Genomic DNA, 14,160 nt, shown 5'->3' with positions numbered 1-14,160 from the left:
TTTGTCAGTTCGTTTATTCGCCCATCTCCTCGCGCCATTCGCGGCGCTCACCATTTTGGGGCGAAACGGCCATGTGTGTTCATAGCCAAGTGTGTTCATAGCCAAGTGCGTTCATAACCAAGTTCGTGTTTTTTAATTAGCCAACGTGTTAATCAAATTTTCCACACAGTTTATCCCATTTATTTTTCTCCTTTTTTGCACGTTCTCCTCACGTTTTTTTCAGGTGTTTTTCAGTATTTTTTCACGTTTTTTTTTCCACGTATTGCATCATTTCCAAAGGCACGACTCTTCTGACGTTTTGTGGCTTTAAGCTAACTCAATTTTTATAGCAGTCCACCTGCTGTTGGAACTCGTTATGCCACCCTATAGCAGTTGCGCCTGAAACGGTTTAGCATTTGTCTTTTTTTCTCCTTTTTATGTTGCTTCGCACGTCGACCTGGCCGGCGCTTTATCGCAGCCTTATCGCAGCTTTATCGCAGCTTTATCGCAGTTTTATCACATCTTTATCGCAGCTTTTACCCGCGTGTGCAAATGTTTCTCTCCCCACGTGAAGACACGAACAGGGGGAAATTTTCGACAAGCACAAGAGGAAGCGGCCCCCCCCAAAAAACATTTGGCATACAAAAAAAAGGAACACTCTCGTCAATGTTAAAAAAAAAAAAGGAATATTATGTCATTCTTCCTTTCTTTAATTTTTAAGCAACCGCTTATCTGTAGCGTTAAAAAAAAAAAATTCCCCTCCGTTCGGAGCTTCAAAAGTGTGCGTTGTGAAAACTATGGTGGCGTAAGCGAACGGGGAATGTTCCCACGGGGAAGAAAAGTTGGCAAATGAGTAGTAAACTGCCTCATCAGAAGTATCATCGAAAAGGGAAAAAAGCAGATCGACTTGTAAAATTGTCATATAGTCACATTTGCAAATGAGTAAATCTACTTGTTTACGTCCTTTAAAAATCCATTTTGAGGAAATATTTTTTTTATTTTTTTTTTTTTTTTTTTTTAAATAATGACAGGTATAATTTTTTTTTTTTTTTTTTTTTTTTTTTTTTTTTTCGTTAAATGCAGAGTTACACCTTTTCCCAATGACGCATGGATCTAAGTAAAATCATTTATGGCATGCACCCATATGTATACAATTACAAACGTATGCGTGTGCCTTTTTGCTTTTTTTTTTTTTTTTATTGAGACATTTTCTTCCCTGTCGCTCACAAAAACACGTGAGTATATGGTTATAATTCGTGTTGGTATGCCCACGTGCATACGAGTGTTATGTTTATTTGTTCCTTTGCATTTTCGTGGCTATTCGTTTCATTCGTTTCATTTGTACCATTCGTATCATTCGTTTCATTCGTGTTTATGCATTTACGCGACGAGTGTTCCGCTCGCCCACGCGTGTGCCAAGTGACTATTCGTTTTACGTGCGCACCATGTGATCATTCGTTCCATTCGTGCATGCCAAATTATTTGCCTATCCCCAGTTTACGTTGGGAAAATTTGCTTCCCAGTCCCTCTCGCGGAAATCACGTAAGGGGCGTTCGCGGGAAAGAGGAGAAACGCGCACGGGGGGAATTAACCACCCTTAGATGAAGAAGCGGTGTTTTTACGTTATGGGGAAGTGTTATTTTTACCCCCACTTCGTATCTATCTATCCATCTATCTATGTATTTTTTTTTTTTTTTGTTTAAACCAAGTAATTTTCCCCATAGCGCGGTGTTAGATGCGTGCATGTGCGCGTTTTACACAAACGTGGGCAATTTTCCCATCCCCTTATTGTCTTTCTGCACCCGCATCTCTGCATTTAAAAATGAATCAATTGGCACGAATGAATTAAAGAGGCACGCACTTTCGGAGAGAAGGGAGGCGCGTCCTTTTTATTTCCAAGTTTATTTTATTTCGTATTATTTTAGCCGCTCCAGTTGGCTATTCAACGCATTTTTGCATTTTCTCATTTACTCATTTTTTCATTTACTCACTTCCTCACTTTCACATTTTTGCATTTCTGTCTAGTCGGGCTAGGAAGGAGGGCATGTGTCTGGCACACGCGGAGAGCACGCGGAGCACAGGCATGTCTGTATAAACGTATCCTCACACGGAATGACGCACAGCCTCTCGTTCGCGTGAGAGTGGCTGCTCAGTTGGTCGAGGGTAAAAGAGCCCTTCGGGCTGCCCTTCCTTCTTTCGCTTTTTCTTTTTCCGTTCGTCCACGCGAGAACTGCTAATTCGGCCCCCCACTGTGCGCGCGGCCTATCGCTTCATCCCCGGTAGGCAGAAACGAAGGCGTCACGCGTGCTAGACACGATACACACGGTACACACGATACACACGATACACGCGTCACACAACGCGCACCCGAGTTGGGCGGCCATTCCGAGGAAGCTCTGGAGGACGTCCTGCGATGGACAACAGGAAGTTCCTGCGAATAGGGAAGAGCGTCGTGCACGGGCGCACGGGGCCGCTGAGGGGGGACATGGGGAACGCGGCGGAGGAGCAGGAGATGGGGAGAGGCGCAGCGAAAGGTGGCCACTCCGGGCGCGGCGGGAATGGCGGTGGGAATAGCGGCCGTGGTGATGGTAACCTTCGCAATGGTAACCCGCGCGATGGTAACCTTCGCGGTGGTAACCTCCCCGATGGAAACCTCCCCGATGGAAACCCCCCCGATGGAAACCCCCCCGATGGCGGCGAGGAAGGCGCGCTGAACAGCCACTTCAACGCGGGGGAGAGCGAACACAACAGCAGTGATATTTTCGAACAGCTACTCCAGAGAGAACTGGCCAAGGGGGCGTTAGGCGGAGGGGTGGTAGGAAAAAACGCGACTAAAATGAAGGGAAGCATGGCCCAGAAAAAGGATGAGCAGTTCGAGAAAGGGAAAAACAGCGCTAATAGGGCATATGACAAGAGAGAGAACATAACGAATAGCGCAAGTGGAAATGACCCAACGGGGGGAGGCAAAATAGGTGGCGCGGGAGAAGGCGCAGGAGAAGGCGCAGAAGAAGGCGCAGAAGAAGGCGCAGAAGGTCATCTCGCAGGTCTCCCCGCAGAAGGCCTCCCCACAGAAGACCTCCCCGCAGAAGACCTCCCCGCAGAAGATCTGTCAAAGATAGACATAACAACACGAATAAACAGCAGTCAGGTAAAACTCCGAATGCATGGATACAACCAAGTGATTAAATGCTTCACCAGTGAAGAAAACACGAAGGAAAAAATAGAAATAGTTAACCTCCTTTTTAAGGATGAAGATAGAATTCTAAAATATTTAGGAGATAATAATTTAATATGTCAAATAAAGGCAGCCGAAATGACAGCAGAGTATATGAGTGTATTGAAGGAAATTCATTTTTTCAATTTTATAAAAATGAGGAAGAATTAATAAACTCCTTTGTTAAGGATGTGAAAAATAAAATATTTTCCATTTTTACAAAAATTGAAAAGGTGCTAATTGAGAAAATTTTAACAAATGCTAAGTCTTTTGATAGTGGTTACAATATCGTAAGTAGGATAATTGAATTTTGTTCAAACGATAAAGTGACTGTAAATATATTAACTATTCTGTGTGAACATATGCATGGTATATATTTGAAGGCAAACAAATCCGTGTCGAACATTAAGGGAATTAAAATAAAAGTCATTTCGTCGATTCTTCAATTGCTACACAAACTGCTTGCCAATTTTGGAGCCTCCGTTATATGCGTTAAGACACTAAACAGGTTTTGTTTCAAATTTAACGAAATGATGGATAAAAGTGTGAAGACCAATTTTTACCTTCTCTATATTGAAATGTTGAGTCAGATAAAGAATGCAGAATTTCATAACTGCATTTTGAACGAACTCAACAGCCAACAGAAGAATTACATAATGAAGGAACTGCAGAAGGAGGAGAACCAAAGAGGTGCAGGGGCGAAGCCATGGGTCAGTACCTACCTACTCAACCAGTGTACCGGTGGCCACGGTAGACTTAGAGGAGATGGAGATGAAAATGAAAATAATCATCTAAATGACAGCTCCTTCGAACATAATATAAACAACTTAATTGAAGAAGCAGACGTTTTTAAGGAAATCTGCACAAAGCAGTGGGAAAAAAGAGTCCTCGAAGGATGCATTGATAAAAATGTGAACAGCGGTAACAGCGGTAATAGCGGGAAAGGTGGAAACAATAACAGCAGTAGCAACTCCTTGAGCAATGAAAACTTATTGCCATGGAAAATAAAAGTGGAAGCCATCAATCTTTTATACGACAAAATGAAGGCCAAGTGCTCAATTAAGAAGACGCCATACATTAGCACCATTTTAAACATAATTAACAAGCTGCTAAAAAATGAGTCTGCTTTACCCGTCGTTGTATCCACTCTGAAGCTACTTCACGTGCTGATTGAGAAATTTGAAAAGGAGATATATACCACCGTGAAGTCCTTCGCTTTTGTTCTGTGTGCAAAGTTGAAGGACTCAAACAAACAGGTATCTAATGCGTGCATGGAATGCTTGACTAAAGCGATCTGTGTTTACAACGTAGATATTTTTATCGATGATTTGTCGAAGAATCTGAAGGATAAAAATAATAATACGAGAATGGTTACCCTTGATTTTTTACTCAAAATTTTTGATCATGTTGACAGGAAGAATGCCGTCTCCATCATCGAGATCACCAAGCATTTGCTCAACGACACCGTTGCGAATATTAAGAACATGGCGTGCAAGCTGTACTCTCTGATTGTGACGAATTTCGGGGAGGAGGTGCACCCCTCCTTCTTCGCCTCCCTCCCCTCGAACAAGAAGAAGTCCATTTTGGCTCTCTGCTCGGGAGGCGGCGGGGGGAAGACCAAGTCGGGGGGGACCGCTGCAGGAGGAGTGGGACACAGCGGGGGAGGAAGTGCTGTCGGGAGCGGTGTCGGGAGCGGTGTCGGGAGCGGTGTCGGGAGCGGTGTCGGGAGCGGTGTCGGAAGCGGTGTCGGGAGCGGTGTCGGAAGCGGTGTTGGAAGTGGTGTCGCAAGCGGGGGTGCCGCCATCCAAGGCGATAACGTCGAATTGGTGCTACCCAGTAGCATCACCACCAACCTGAAGTCCAATAACTGCGCCACCAAAATAGAAGCCATACAAGAGTTGATCAAATGGACCAGCTCCGAAGTGAACTTGGCCAATGTGCACCTAGAACAGCTGCTAAACTTCATAAAAAAGAATTGCTACGATTTTAAAGGCAAATACATCCAGCTGAATAACTCCATATATGATTTTTTCAATCAGCTAGTGGATCAGCTATACCATTTTAACATCCACCAAGGGAACAACTCTCACTTTGTTAAAGTTATGAGTGTACTCATTCCGCTTTACATGGAGAAGACAAAGGACAAAAAGGACAGCGTCCTTTGTAACAACTTCCTTCACAAATGCTTCCACTATTTCGACAACAACGTAATTATGGATATAATGATAAAGAACATCGACGCGAAAAATGCTAAGAAGTGCGAGGAGTGCATCAAAATTTTACAGAAGTTATTTCTCTCCAGGGGGGCGAACACAGGAGGCACTTCTTCCTCCGGGAACGGCTCCTCCACCCCCAGCGTTAACGTAAAGAGTCTCATTTTTTTCCTAAAAAAATTCGTAGACTCGAAAAACACAAATTTGAAAAACGCGTCCATCCTGTTGTTGCAACTCCTGAGCAGGAACTATGGAAACAAATATGTTCTGTCCCACTTGGAGGGTATCTCTGAGAACGTTCGTCAGTCGGTTAAATCGAGGGAGGACGTGGAACGCTTCGTTCAGAGACAGGGGCTGCAGTCTTCTGCCTCTTTGGTGCACACGGCGGATACTAACAAGTGCAGCGGTGGCAGTGTGCGTGCTGGGGAGCGGGGCAAGAAGCCAGGGGCTCCCCCTGTGCTGCCTGCGACGAGATGGGACGAGGAGCCGCAGGGGGGAGGCTCCCAGGCTAGCAGCCATGTTAGCGGTCATCCAAGCGGCCAATCTAGCGGTCATGTTGGCGGCCATGTTAGCGGCCAATCTAGCGGTCATCCAAGTGGCCGCAACACCAAATGGGAGGAGGCCAACCAAGACGAACCCCCCTCGGGGACTCACAGCAACACGGTCGAAATCGACTACACCAACACGTACCTAAATTATAAGAGTACCAAAATAGTTGCAAAGAAAGAGGACGGTGAGGAGCAGTTCTCCGCTCGCATGAAAGCATCAGATGATCAGGAAAAGTGGAAGGTATCAAATCGGAACGACCAGGTGGGCTACGACGAAGGGGATGACGAACAGGAAGAGAAGCAGGAGGCGGAGGAGGCGGAGAAGGAGGCGGCGGAGGAGGAGGAGGAAGAAGAAGAGGAAGAAAAAATGGTGAACATAAGTGACATGGTTAAGCAGCACGTGAACCATATAATGAACGAAGGAAACCACGCGAGTAATCACATCACAAAAATTATTAACGTAATAGAGAAGGTGGGAAAATACTATATTAACCCTAACAAGCTAGAGGTCCTTGTTAACAAGGACACCATGCATAAAATTTTAAGTATCAATAAGAGCAAATGCGCAGAGCTCTTGTACGTTCTCATGTTTTCCTTAAGAGATAATGTGCACCTATTCGTGGATACCATCCTGGATTGCATTGTGAACATGATTGACGACGCAGATGTAGGAATTGAACAGATCGATAAGTTACTCTCCTGTATGTGTAAGAACGTAGGAATTTCCAATTACATTGGGCACATAAACGGGTTCATTATGAGCGAGAAGTTGAGCAATATGCGGGATGAGGGGGGAAATGCCCCCATCCATGTTAGTGGTCAATCGAGTGGACGTTTGGATAATCAAATCAAGCGACCCGCCAAGAGGAACAAAATACATGTGCTTATTAACAACATCAATACGAACCACATTCTGCTTTTAAACGAAAATGTTATTAAGAAAAAGGTCCTCAGGTTCTACTTGGATCTCTTTTTTGATGATAATGAACAAGTTAGGCAAAAGGCTAGCATAGTCTTAGATCACATCTACGCAAAGTATAAGGGAACCATTTTATTTATGAAAAATTATCACTTCATAAAAAGGAGTGTCTCCATGATATTATAAATGGAATGAAAACATCAAAGGAGGACTTTTCTTTTTATTCAATTCTGATGTCAAACAGTTCACAAGTGAAAAGGATCTCAAATAATGAAAATAATCAGAGTGGTACAATTTCGACGATGTCTAAATCGAGGAGCATTAAGAGGCTTAGCTCTATTAGCAAAAATAAAATTTTAAAAATTGAATTTCCGCCTTATCACAAAATAAAGGTGGATACATTAAAATGGGAGAAGCAGCTTGACCAGGCACACACCAGCTACCTCATGAGGGAGTTCAAGCCGTTCAGCAGTTCGGAACTGATTCTGCACATGTTTAGTGACAATGCGAATATGGTTAACAGGTGAGAGGAGTCGTGGTGTTGCCCCCTTCCTACTGCTTCTCATCCCAGTTTGTGTTGCCCCTTTCCTACTGCTTCTCATCCCAGTTTGTGTTTCCTCCCCTCCGACTGCCGCTCATCCCAGTTTGTGTTGCCGCCCTCCCAATCACTTCCCCCACACACACCCATCCCCCGACGCAGGAGCATCCTCTTCTTTAAGGACTACCTGAACAACAGTTCCAACCAGTCGACGTTCTTCTCCAAGTCTGGCTTCCTGGACCTACTGCTCAAGTGGATCTTCTACACCCTGAATGGCCACCAAAACAACAACGAGCTGCTTTGCGCGTGCATAAATTTGCTGCGGATAATTCTAAAAACGATCGAGGACAACTACGTGTACCTGAATGAGCAGGAGCTGGTCATTTTGGTCAACTTCATTTGGGACCGCATGAACAGCGGGGCGACCTCCTCGGAGATGCGAAGTGAGTGCCTTGCCCGCCCGGGGGTGCCCCCACGCGCGCGTGCGCGTCCCGGTGTGCATGCCGTCGTTTGTATGCCGCTGTGTTTAGCCCCTGTTTGTATGCCCCATGTGTGTAGCCCCTCTCTGCACGTGCCTACATGCTTCGGACACATGTGTAATTTCCGCCGCCACAACCCCCGCGCAATTTAGAAAAACTGAAGGAGATCCTCCTCTGTCTGTGCTATATCTCGGACCACAAGCTTTACTTTTCCCTCCTGTTGAAGAACCTTTCGTCGTGCAACCAGAAGTGAGTCGGGGGAGGGGGAAACAAAATCATCATCGTGATGAGTCAACAAATGGACCCCCCACGTGTGCACTCATAGTGGCACATGACATCCGCGTGTTCACCTGTATGACCATTATATCATTTTTTTTATTTCACTTCATTTCATATCTTTTTTTTCTTTTTTTTCCTTTTCCCTTTTTCTTTTCTTTCTGCCCAGGCGTATATGCGACTCTCTGGACATAATTTTGAAGCTGATCATTCTGTACAAGGAGAAATGCCTGCACCTTGAGAAGGACGTGATGAAAATTTTGCAAGTCTTCACAATTCACAGCAAAAACAAAAACGTGACCATTTACTGCCTGAAGATTTTTGCGAACATCCAGTCCTTCTGCCCCAACTTTTACAAGTGAGTGCGGGTGTGGCGTGGCTGCCCTTATTGGAGTTCTTAGCTTCATTGGCGCCATTACCCCTATTGCCGCTATTACCCCTATTGCCGCTATTACCCCTATTGCCGCTATTACCCCTATTGCCGCTATTACCCCTATTGCCGCTATTACCTATATTGCCGCTATTACCTGTATTGCCGCTATTACCCATATTGGCCTCGTTTTGTGCACCTCCTTTGCGTGGGTCACTCGGCCCCCCCGGATGCGCATGCTGACCAGTCTCTAACTCCCCATGACCCTCTCAGGTGCATTGACAACGACGACATCTCGACCTACCTAAAAAGGAAAGTGGACGAATTTGTTGAGAACTGCCCAGATTACAAAATTACCCCGAAGGACACCGAGGGTAAGTCGAAGCGGTGTGGTGGATAGGAGGTGACGACTGCGAGCGGACATCTACTCGATCGAGTTGAAAGCAGCCACAGTACCCACTGATGGAACTGCTTTTCTGGGGAGATCAACTCTTCTTCACCCCTCATCACCATTATTTGTCTCCCTGTGTGTGTGCCCATTCCTCCATTCCGCGTTCATCCTCCCGTTAGACGACGAAAATAACAGCTCCTACCAAAGCGACGATTCCGAAGGTACGAAAAGAAAAAAAAAGACAAACAAAATAAACGAAACGAAAAAGCGAAACAAAAGGAAGCACGTCGATACATGTGCCCTTGTGTCTAAACTTACATGGGCGTGTTCACAGCCTAGTAGTCACTACGTTACTATGTTACTATGTTACTATGCATCGTGTAAATGTCTCAAAAAAGAATACGCAACACAGCAGTGGTTATAACAAAGGGAGAAAAACAAAAGGGGTAGATGTTGAGCAGACTCGTTCACCACCACGTCGTATGCACTCAGGCAAATGCGCAGCGGGAGGAATGTCTCCTCGAAGCGATATGCACTACCCAGGAGCACATCCACACGTGCACGCCTATTTATTGATACATGTAAACATATTAATTTTTTTTTTTTTTTTTCCACAATGAAGAGTCTTAGCCGACTCTTCATCCTTCATTTGAATTTTATTCTCCACCGCGTGTCATGTGCATTAAGTCCACACCTGTACATTAGCTTAACGTCTGCAGTATGTTCCATGGTTTCTTATCATGCCAAGTGCCCTTTTTTTTTTTTTTTCTTTTTTTCACTCTCATTATTGCAACCATTGCTGCACGTGTAACGCTTAAAATTTTTTCGATTTTTTTTTTTTTTTTTTTTTAATTAAATTTGCATGCCTTTTTTAAGCTCTGTCTGAATGTCTGGCTATTTTTATGCCCCCCTTTGCGTGAATTGTGTCCTTTCCGTTTGTTCGGTTTATTAGTTTATCGTGTTTGCCCTCTCACGTCACTTCACCGTGTTTACTCTCTCACGTCACTTCATCTTGTTTACTCTCTCATTTCACTTCACCGTGCTTTCCCTCTCACTTCACTTCACTTCACCGTGCTTGTCCCTTGCCCCCCCTGCCCACTTTGTCCCTTCCATACACTGCATGTATAATTCTCAGGCGTCCCCAAAGAGGAGGGAAACCACGAACTGGCGGCCTACTTGAAGAACAACGCAAATCAGAGGAACTCCATAAGGAAGGAAGTGGAAGGTAAGTTGGGTCAGTCTCCTCGCGCCCAACGCGTTGGAAATTCGCCATGTGTGCGTAGTATTCGCTACATCTGCGTAGTATTCGCTACATCTGCGTAGTATTCGCTACATCTGCGTAGTATTCGCTACATCTGCGTAGTATTCGCTACATCTGCGTAGTATTCGCTACATCTGCGTAGTATTCGCTACATCTGCGTAGTATTCGCTACGTCTGCGTAACATCCGCTACGTCTGCGTAACATCCGCTACGTCTGCGTTTTGTCCGTCCCGCTTGCATGCCGTGTGCCCATTAACCCCCCTGTCACTCACTCCCCCCCTCCAAAACCACAGGACACGTGAACGAGTTCCGCAAAAACGTGGAGGAAGTGCTGGAGGTAAAAAAAAAAATTGAAGAAATCGAAATGGATCGAACAAATGAAGACTACATGAACGACCAAATATCCTACGTGAGCATCTCCAACAATTTAAAATTTGCAATTGAGGGAAACAGCTACTCGAGGAATAAAGAAATTTTCCACATTTTGGAATCTAAAAATAATGAGAAGGTGGAGGGATCAAACAGCTATGAGAATTCTCTGGTGTATTTCCGCTTCGTGTACTTGGCTTCTTTTCTCTACTCCAATGATGTGGAAACCATTTCGAAGGTGAGTAGCTGTCTCTCTGCGTTGTGGAATTTCTTTCATTTCGTGTACGCAGCGCTGGCAGGTAGCAGCGGTTTATCCCGCCGAAGTGCACCGTCCCCACTTCGCATCGCCACTCCTCACCGCCGCCTAACACCGCAACTTCGCATCGCAATTTCGTATCGCTACTTCTCACCGCCACTCCTCACCGCCACTTCTCCACTCCCCTTCAGGTGTGCAAGCTCATCGTGGATAACATCGTGCAGGTCGGGAAGAAAAGCAAAAACGGGAATTTCATCCTGAAGGAGAACGGGAACTACATTTTTAAAAATTTCAATTTGTTTATAACCCTAATAAAGGGAGCGAACTACTCTCTGAGGTTCCTATTCCAGAAAAGTTTTGCCAAAGACATAAATGCATCGTTCATTCACTTTAATGCAATCCTGAGCAATGTACTATTAGTTGACATATTAATGAAGAAGAAAAGCTGCATCGCTAGACTGTCCTTCAACCACTTCTCCTTTTTTTTTATAAATACAATAGTGTGCTTGAGTATATATACCAAAGTTATTCACACGAACAAGTACATTTACTTCTTTAAAAATGGATCAATTGCGAGAAGTCTTGTAACCAGTATTCTTAACAACCTACTTGGGAGAGAATTTCTGACAAGCCATTCTAAGCTACTCGAATATGTATGTAACGTATCCCTAAACCTAGGGTTCGATATTATGAAAAATAAAAATATCCTTTTAGACGATCTGAGTGATACGAGTGAATTTTATATCTACACAAATACATACATCAAAATATTGAATAAAATTTATAAAAAGATTATGAATAAAATTTGTGAGGAAGATCGGAAAGACAATCCTTTCGTGTATAGGATTTTACACCTTTTGTTTTTAAATTTGAACAGGTATGACATTTACTTGGGTAGGATGCAGGGCGACCGGAACAGGAAAAGGAAAATGGAAGACGAGCATGATGAGGTCCCCGTCGGGGGGAGTCTCAACTCGGGCTCCTTTTACAGCAAGAAGATATGCAACAGTGAGAGGCTCAGCGAGAGGCCCAATGAAAGGCTCAGCGAGGATGCGACTGGCGGGTGTGGAGGTGCCCTCCTCCCCGGGGAGAACTCAGATCATTGCATTTTTGACTGTCGCGCGATTTATTATGAAAACTTGGGCGCGGTTCATTCTGGTGGGAATAACATCGCCGGGGATGGCAACGGTGCAGTGATTACTGGAAGCGGTGTAGTGACTGCTGGCAACGGTGTAGTGACTGCTGGCAGCGGTGCAGTGACTACTGGAAGCGGCACAGTGGCTTCGAGCTGCCCCGTCGGGAACAGTGACACCCTGAGCTGTGGCAACGCGGCGAGGGGAGGCTTCGGCGCGGTGAGGGGAAATCTCGGAACGGGCAGGGCGAGCAACGCGGGAAGGGGCAGCATCCCCCCGCGAGCAAGCAACACGCAGGTTCGGTTGAGCAGCACACAGCTTCGATCGAGCAACACGCAGGTTCGGTCCAGCAACACACAGCTGCGATCGAGCCATACACAGCTGCGATCGAGCAATACACAGCTGCGATCGAGCAATACGCAACTTCGATCGAGCAACACACAGCTGCGATTGAGCGGTACCAGCAGGACGGCGAGCGTCACCCAAGAGGTGGAGAATGTGCCCAGTGTGGACGCACCCAAGCGAGCATGGAACAACACAAACGAGACCCCCTACTCGAGGGAAGAAGCAAACAAAGTACACACAAGCAGAATGGAATTCATGACCAAGTACCTTTTTTTCATTCAACTTATTTTTTATGGAATCAAAAAAAACAACCCACTAATTTTACTAGCTTATATAAACCACGAAATAAAAAAAACCTACTCAGTGAACCTACCCTTCTATTATCAAAAAATGGAGTTATTGTTGAATAAAGACGTGAGGAGTTGTGTCCCAACGATCAATGTAAATACATCAGAAGAGTTTTATGGAATGGATTTTTCTTTCGAGCAGTTTCTACATGAAAATGAAAATTTGCAAAAATTAGAAGAACCCATTTTTAGTTCATACAAAAATGTATTCAGTCAGTATGCTAATTTTGACTCAGAAATTATTTACAACAATTTCGATCTATCCATTGATGATGCAATACATAAGAAAAAAGAGTTCCTTGAATCGCTAAAAATGATGAACGTTAATGAAGTGACATTCAGTTCAAACAAGTATGAGCATTTGAAAGCAGCTATTTTGGAATACATAAACGAGTTGGAGAATACAGAGGTGCTAGATGATGTTCCGAATGTTGACCTGGTGTCGGATTATAACTTTCTTTGCACCATGTATAGGATTCCGAAGGAATTGGAGAAGCAGCCCCCAGCAGGGGGAGGCGGTGCGGTGGGAGACGGTGCAGTGGGAGGCGGTGTAATGGGAGACGGTGCAGTGGGAGACGGTGCAATGGGAGACGGTGCAAAGGGAGACGATTCAAAGGACCACCCCGTAGGAAACCCCCTCGAAGAAAACCACCGCGCAGACAAAGGGAGCGACACGAATGTGATCCAGCGAGACGATCAAAAGGTGCCCAATTGGGGGAACGGGACGAGGAATGTAGCAGAGCGGAAGGGTGAAGGCAACCCGGGGAAACCCAATCAAAGGGAGGAGGGAGAAGGAGAAGCAGAAGAAGAAGGAGAAGAAGAAGCAGAAGAAGAAGGAGGAAACCAGGAGAAACCCAATCAAAGGGAGGAAGAAGAAGAAGAAGGCAACCCGGGGAAAACCCATCAAAGGGAGGAAGAAGACAAACGCCGCCAAGGGAACGACCACACAGATGGAAGAAGCGCCCAAAATAACTTCCCCCAAAAGGAGAAGAAAGACGTGACATTTATTAGTCGAAGTATCTATCTACGAAATGACACCGTTGAAAATATTGACATGAATGAACTGCGATTCAAGTATGACTCTGCTGTGAGGGAGTCGCCCTGTGGTATGGCTGAGAAGGGAAATTACGGATTCTGCATGAAAGATGGTAAAGAGAGTGAACCGAATCAAAGGGGTACCAACTCAGGGATGGTCACTAAAGAAGGAATGGAAATCCACTCTGTAGAAAAGAAGTATCACCCCAGTGCTGTCTACGATATGAAGGACCCCTTAAATATTTTTAACAGTAGCAGATTTGAAGCACATAGAAGACGTGGAGGGGACCAAAATGAAGATCCGCTGAAGATACACACAGATCATCAAAGAAGGGGGAGCAGTCAGGATAAACAAAGCCATTTTTACTCCGACCCGAGCAAGTACCAAGCGGAGCAGAAACACACAAATAATAATCCGCATAGTGGTCATAAGAATATACACAATGAAGAGGGCGCACAAGGGAATAAAACAGATTATCGCATTAGC

The 14,160-nt window shown here is 45.0% G+C and overlaps 1 protein-coding gene across 1 annotated transcript; it reads left to right on the top strand.

Annotated features, from left to right (window-relative positions):
• Nucleotides 1-7,064: 7,064 nt before the first annotated feature.
• On the top strand, nucleotides 7,065-14,160 carry PCYB_124060 (hypothetical protein; the record flags this gene model as incomplete). The annotated part of the gene is made up of 9 exons (XM_004223739.1): nucleotides 7,065-7,396; nucleotides 7,574-7,854; nucleotides 8,043-8,139; nucleotides 8,336-8,524; nucleotides 8,810-8,910; nucleotides 9,107-9,148; nucleotides 10,063-10,152; nucleotides 10,482-10,795; nucleotides 11,005-14,160. Coding segments are annotated over 9 exons (4,602 nt in total), but the record flags the coding sequence as incomplete, so codon positions are not given.

This window comes from Plasmodium cynomolgi, chromosome 12 (genome assembly GCF_000321355.1).
Source record: "Plasmodium cynomolgi strain B DNA, chromosome 12, whole genome shotgun sequence".
Lineage (NCBI taxonomy): Eukaryota > Apicomplexa > Aconoidasida > Haemosporida > Plasmodiidae > Plasmodium > Plasmodium cynomolgi.
The sequence above is the reverse complement of the archived record's forward strand: the minus strand, read 5'-3'. Positions and strand labels throughout refer to the sequence as shown.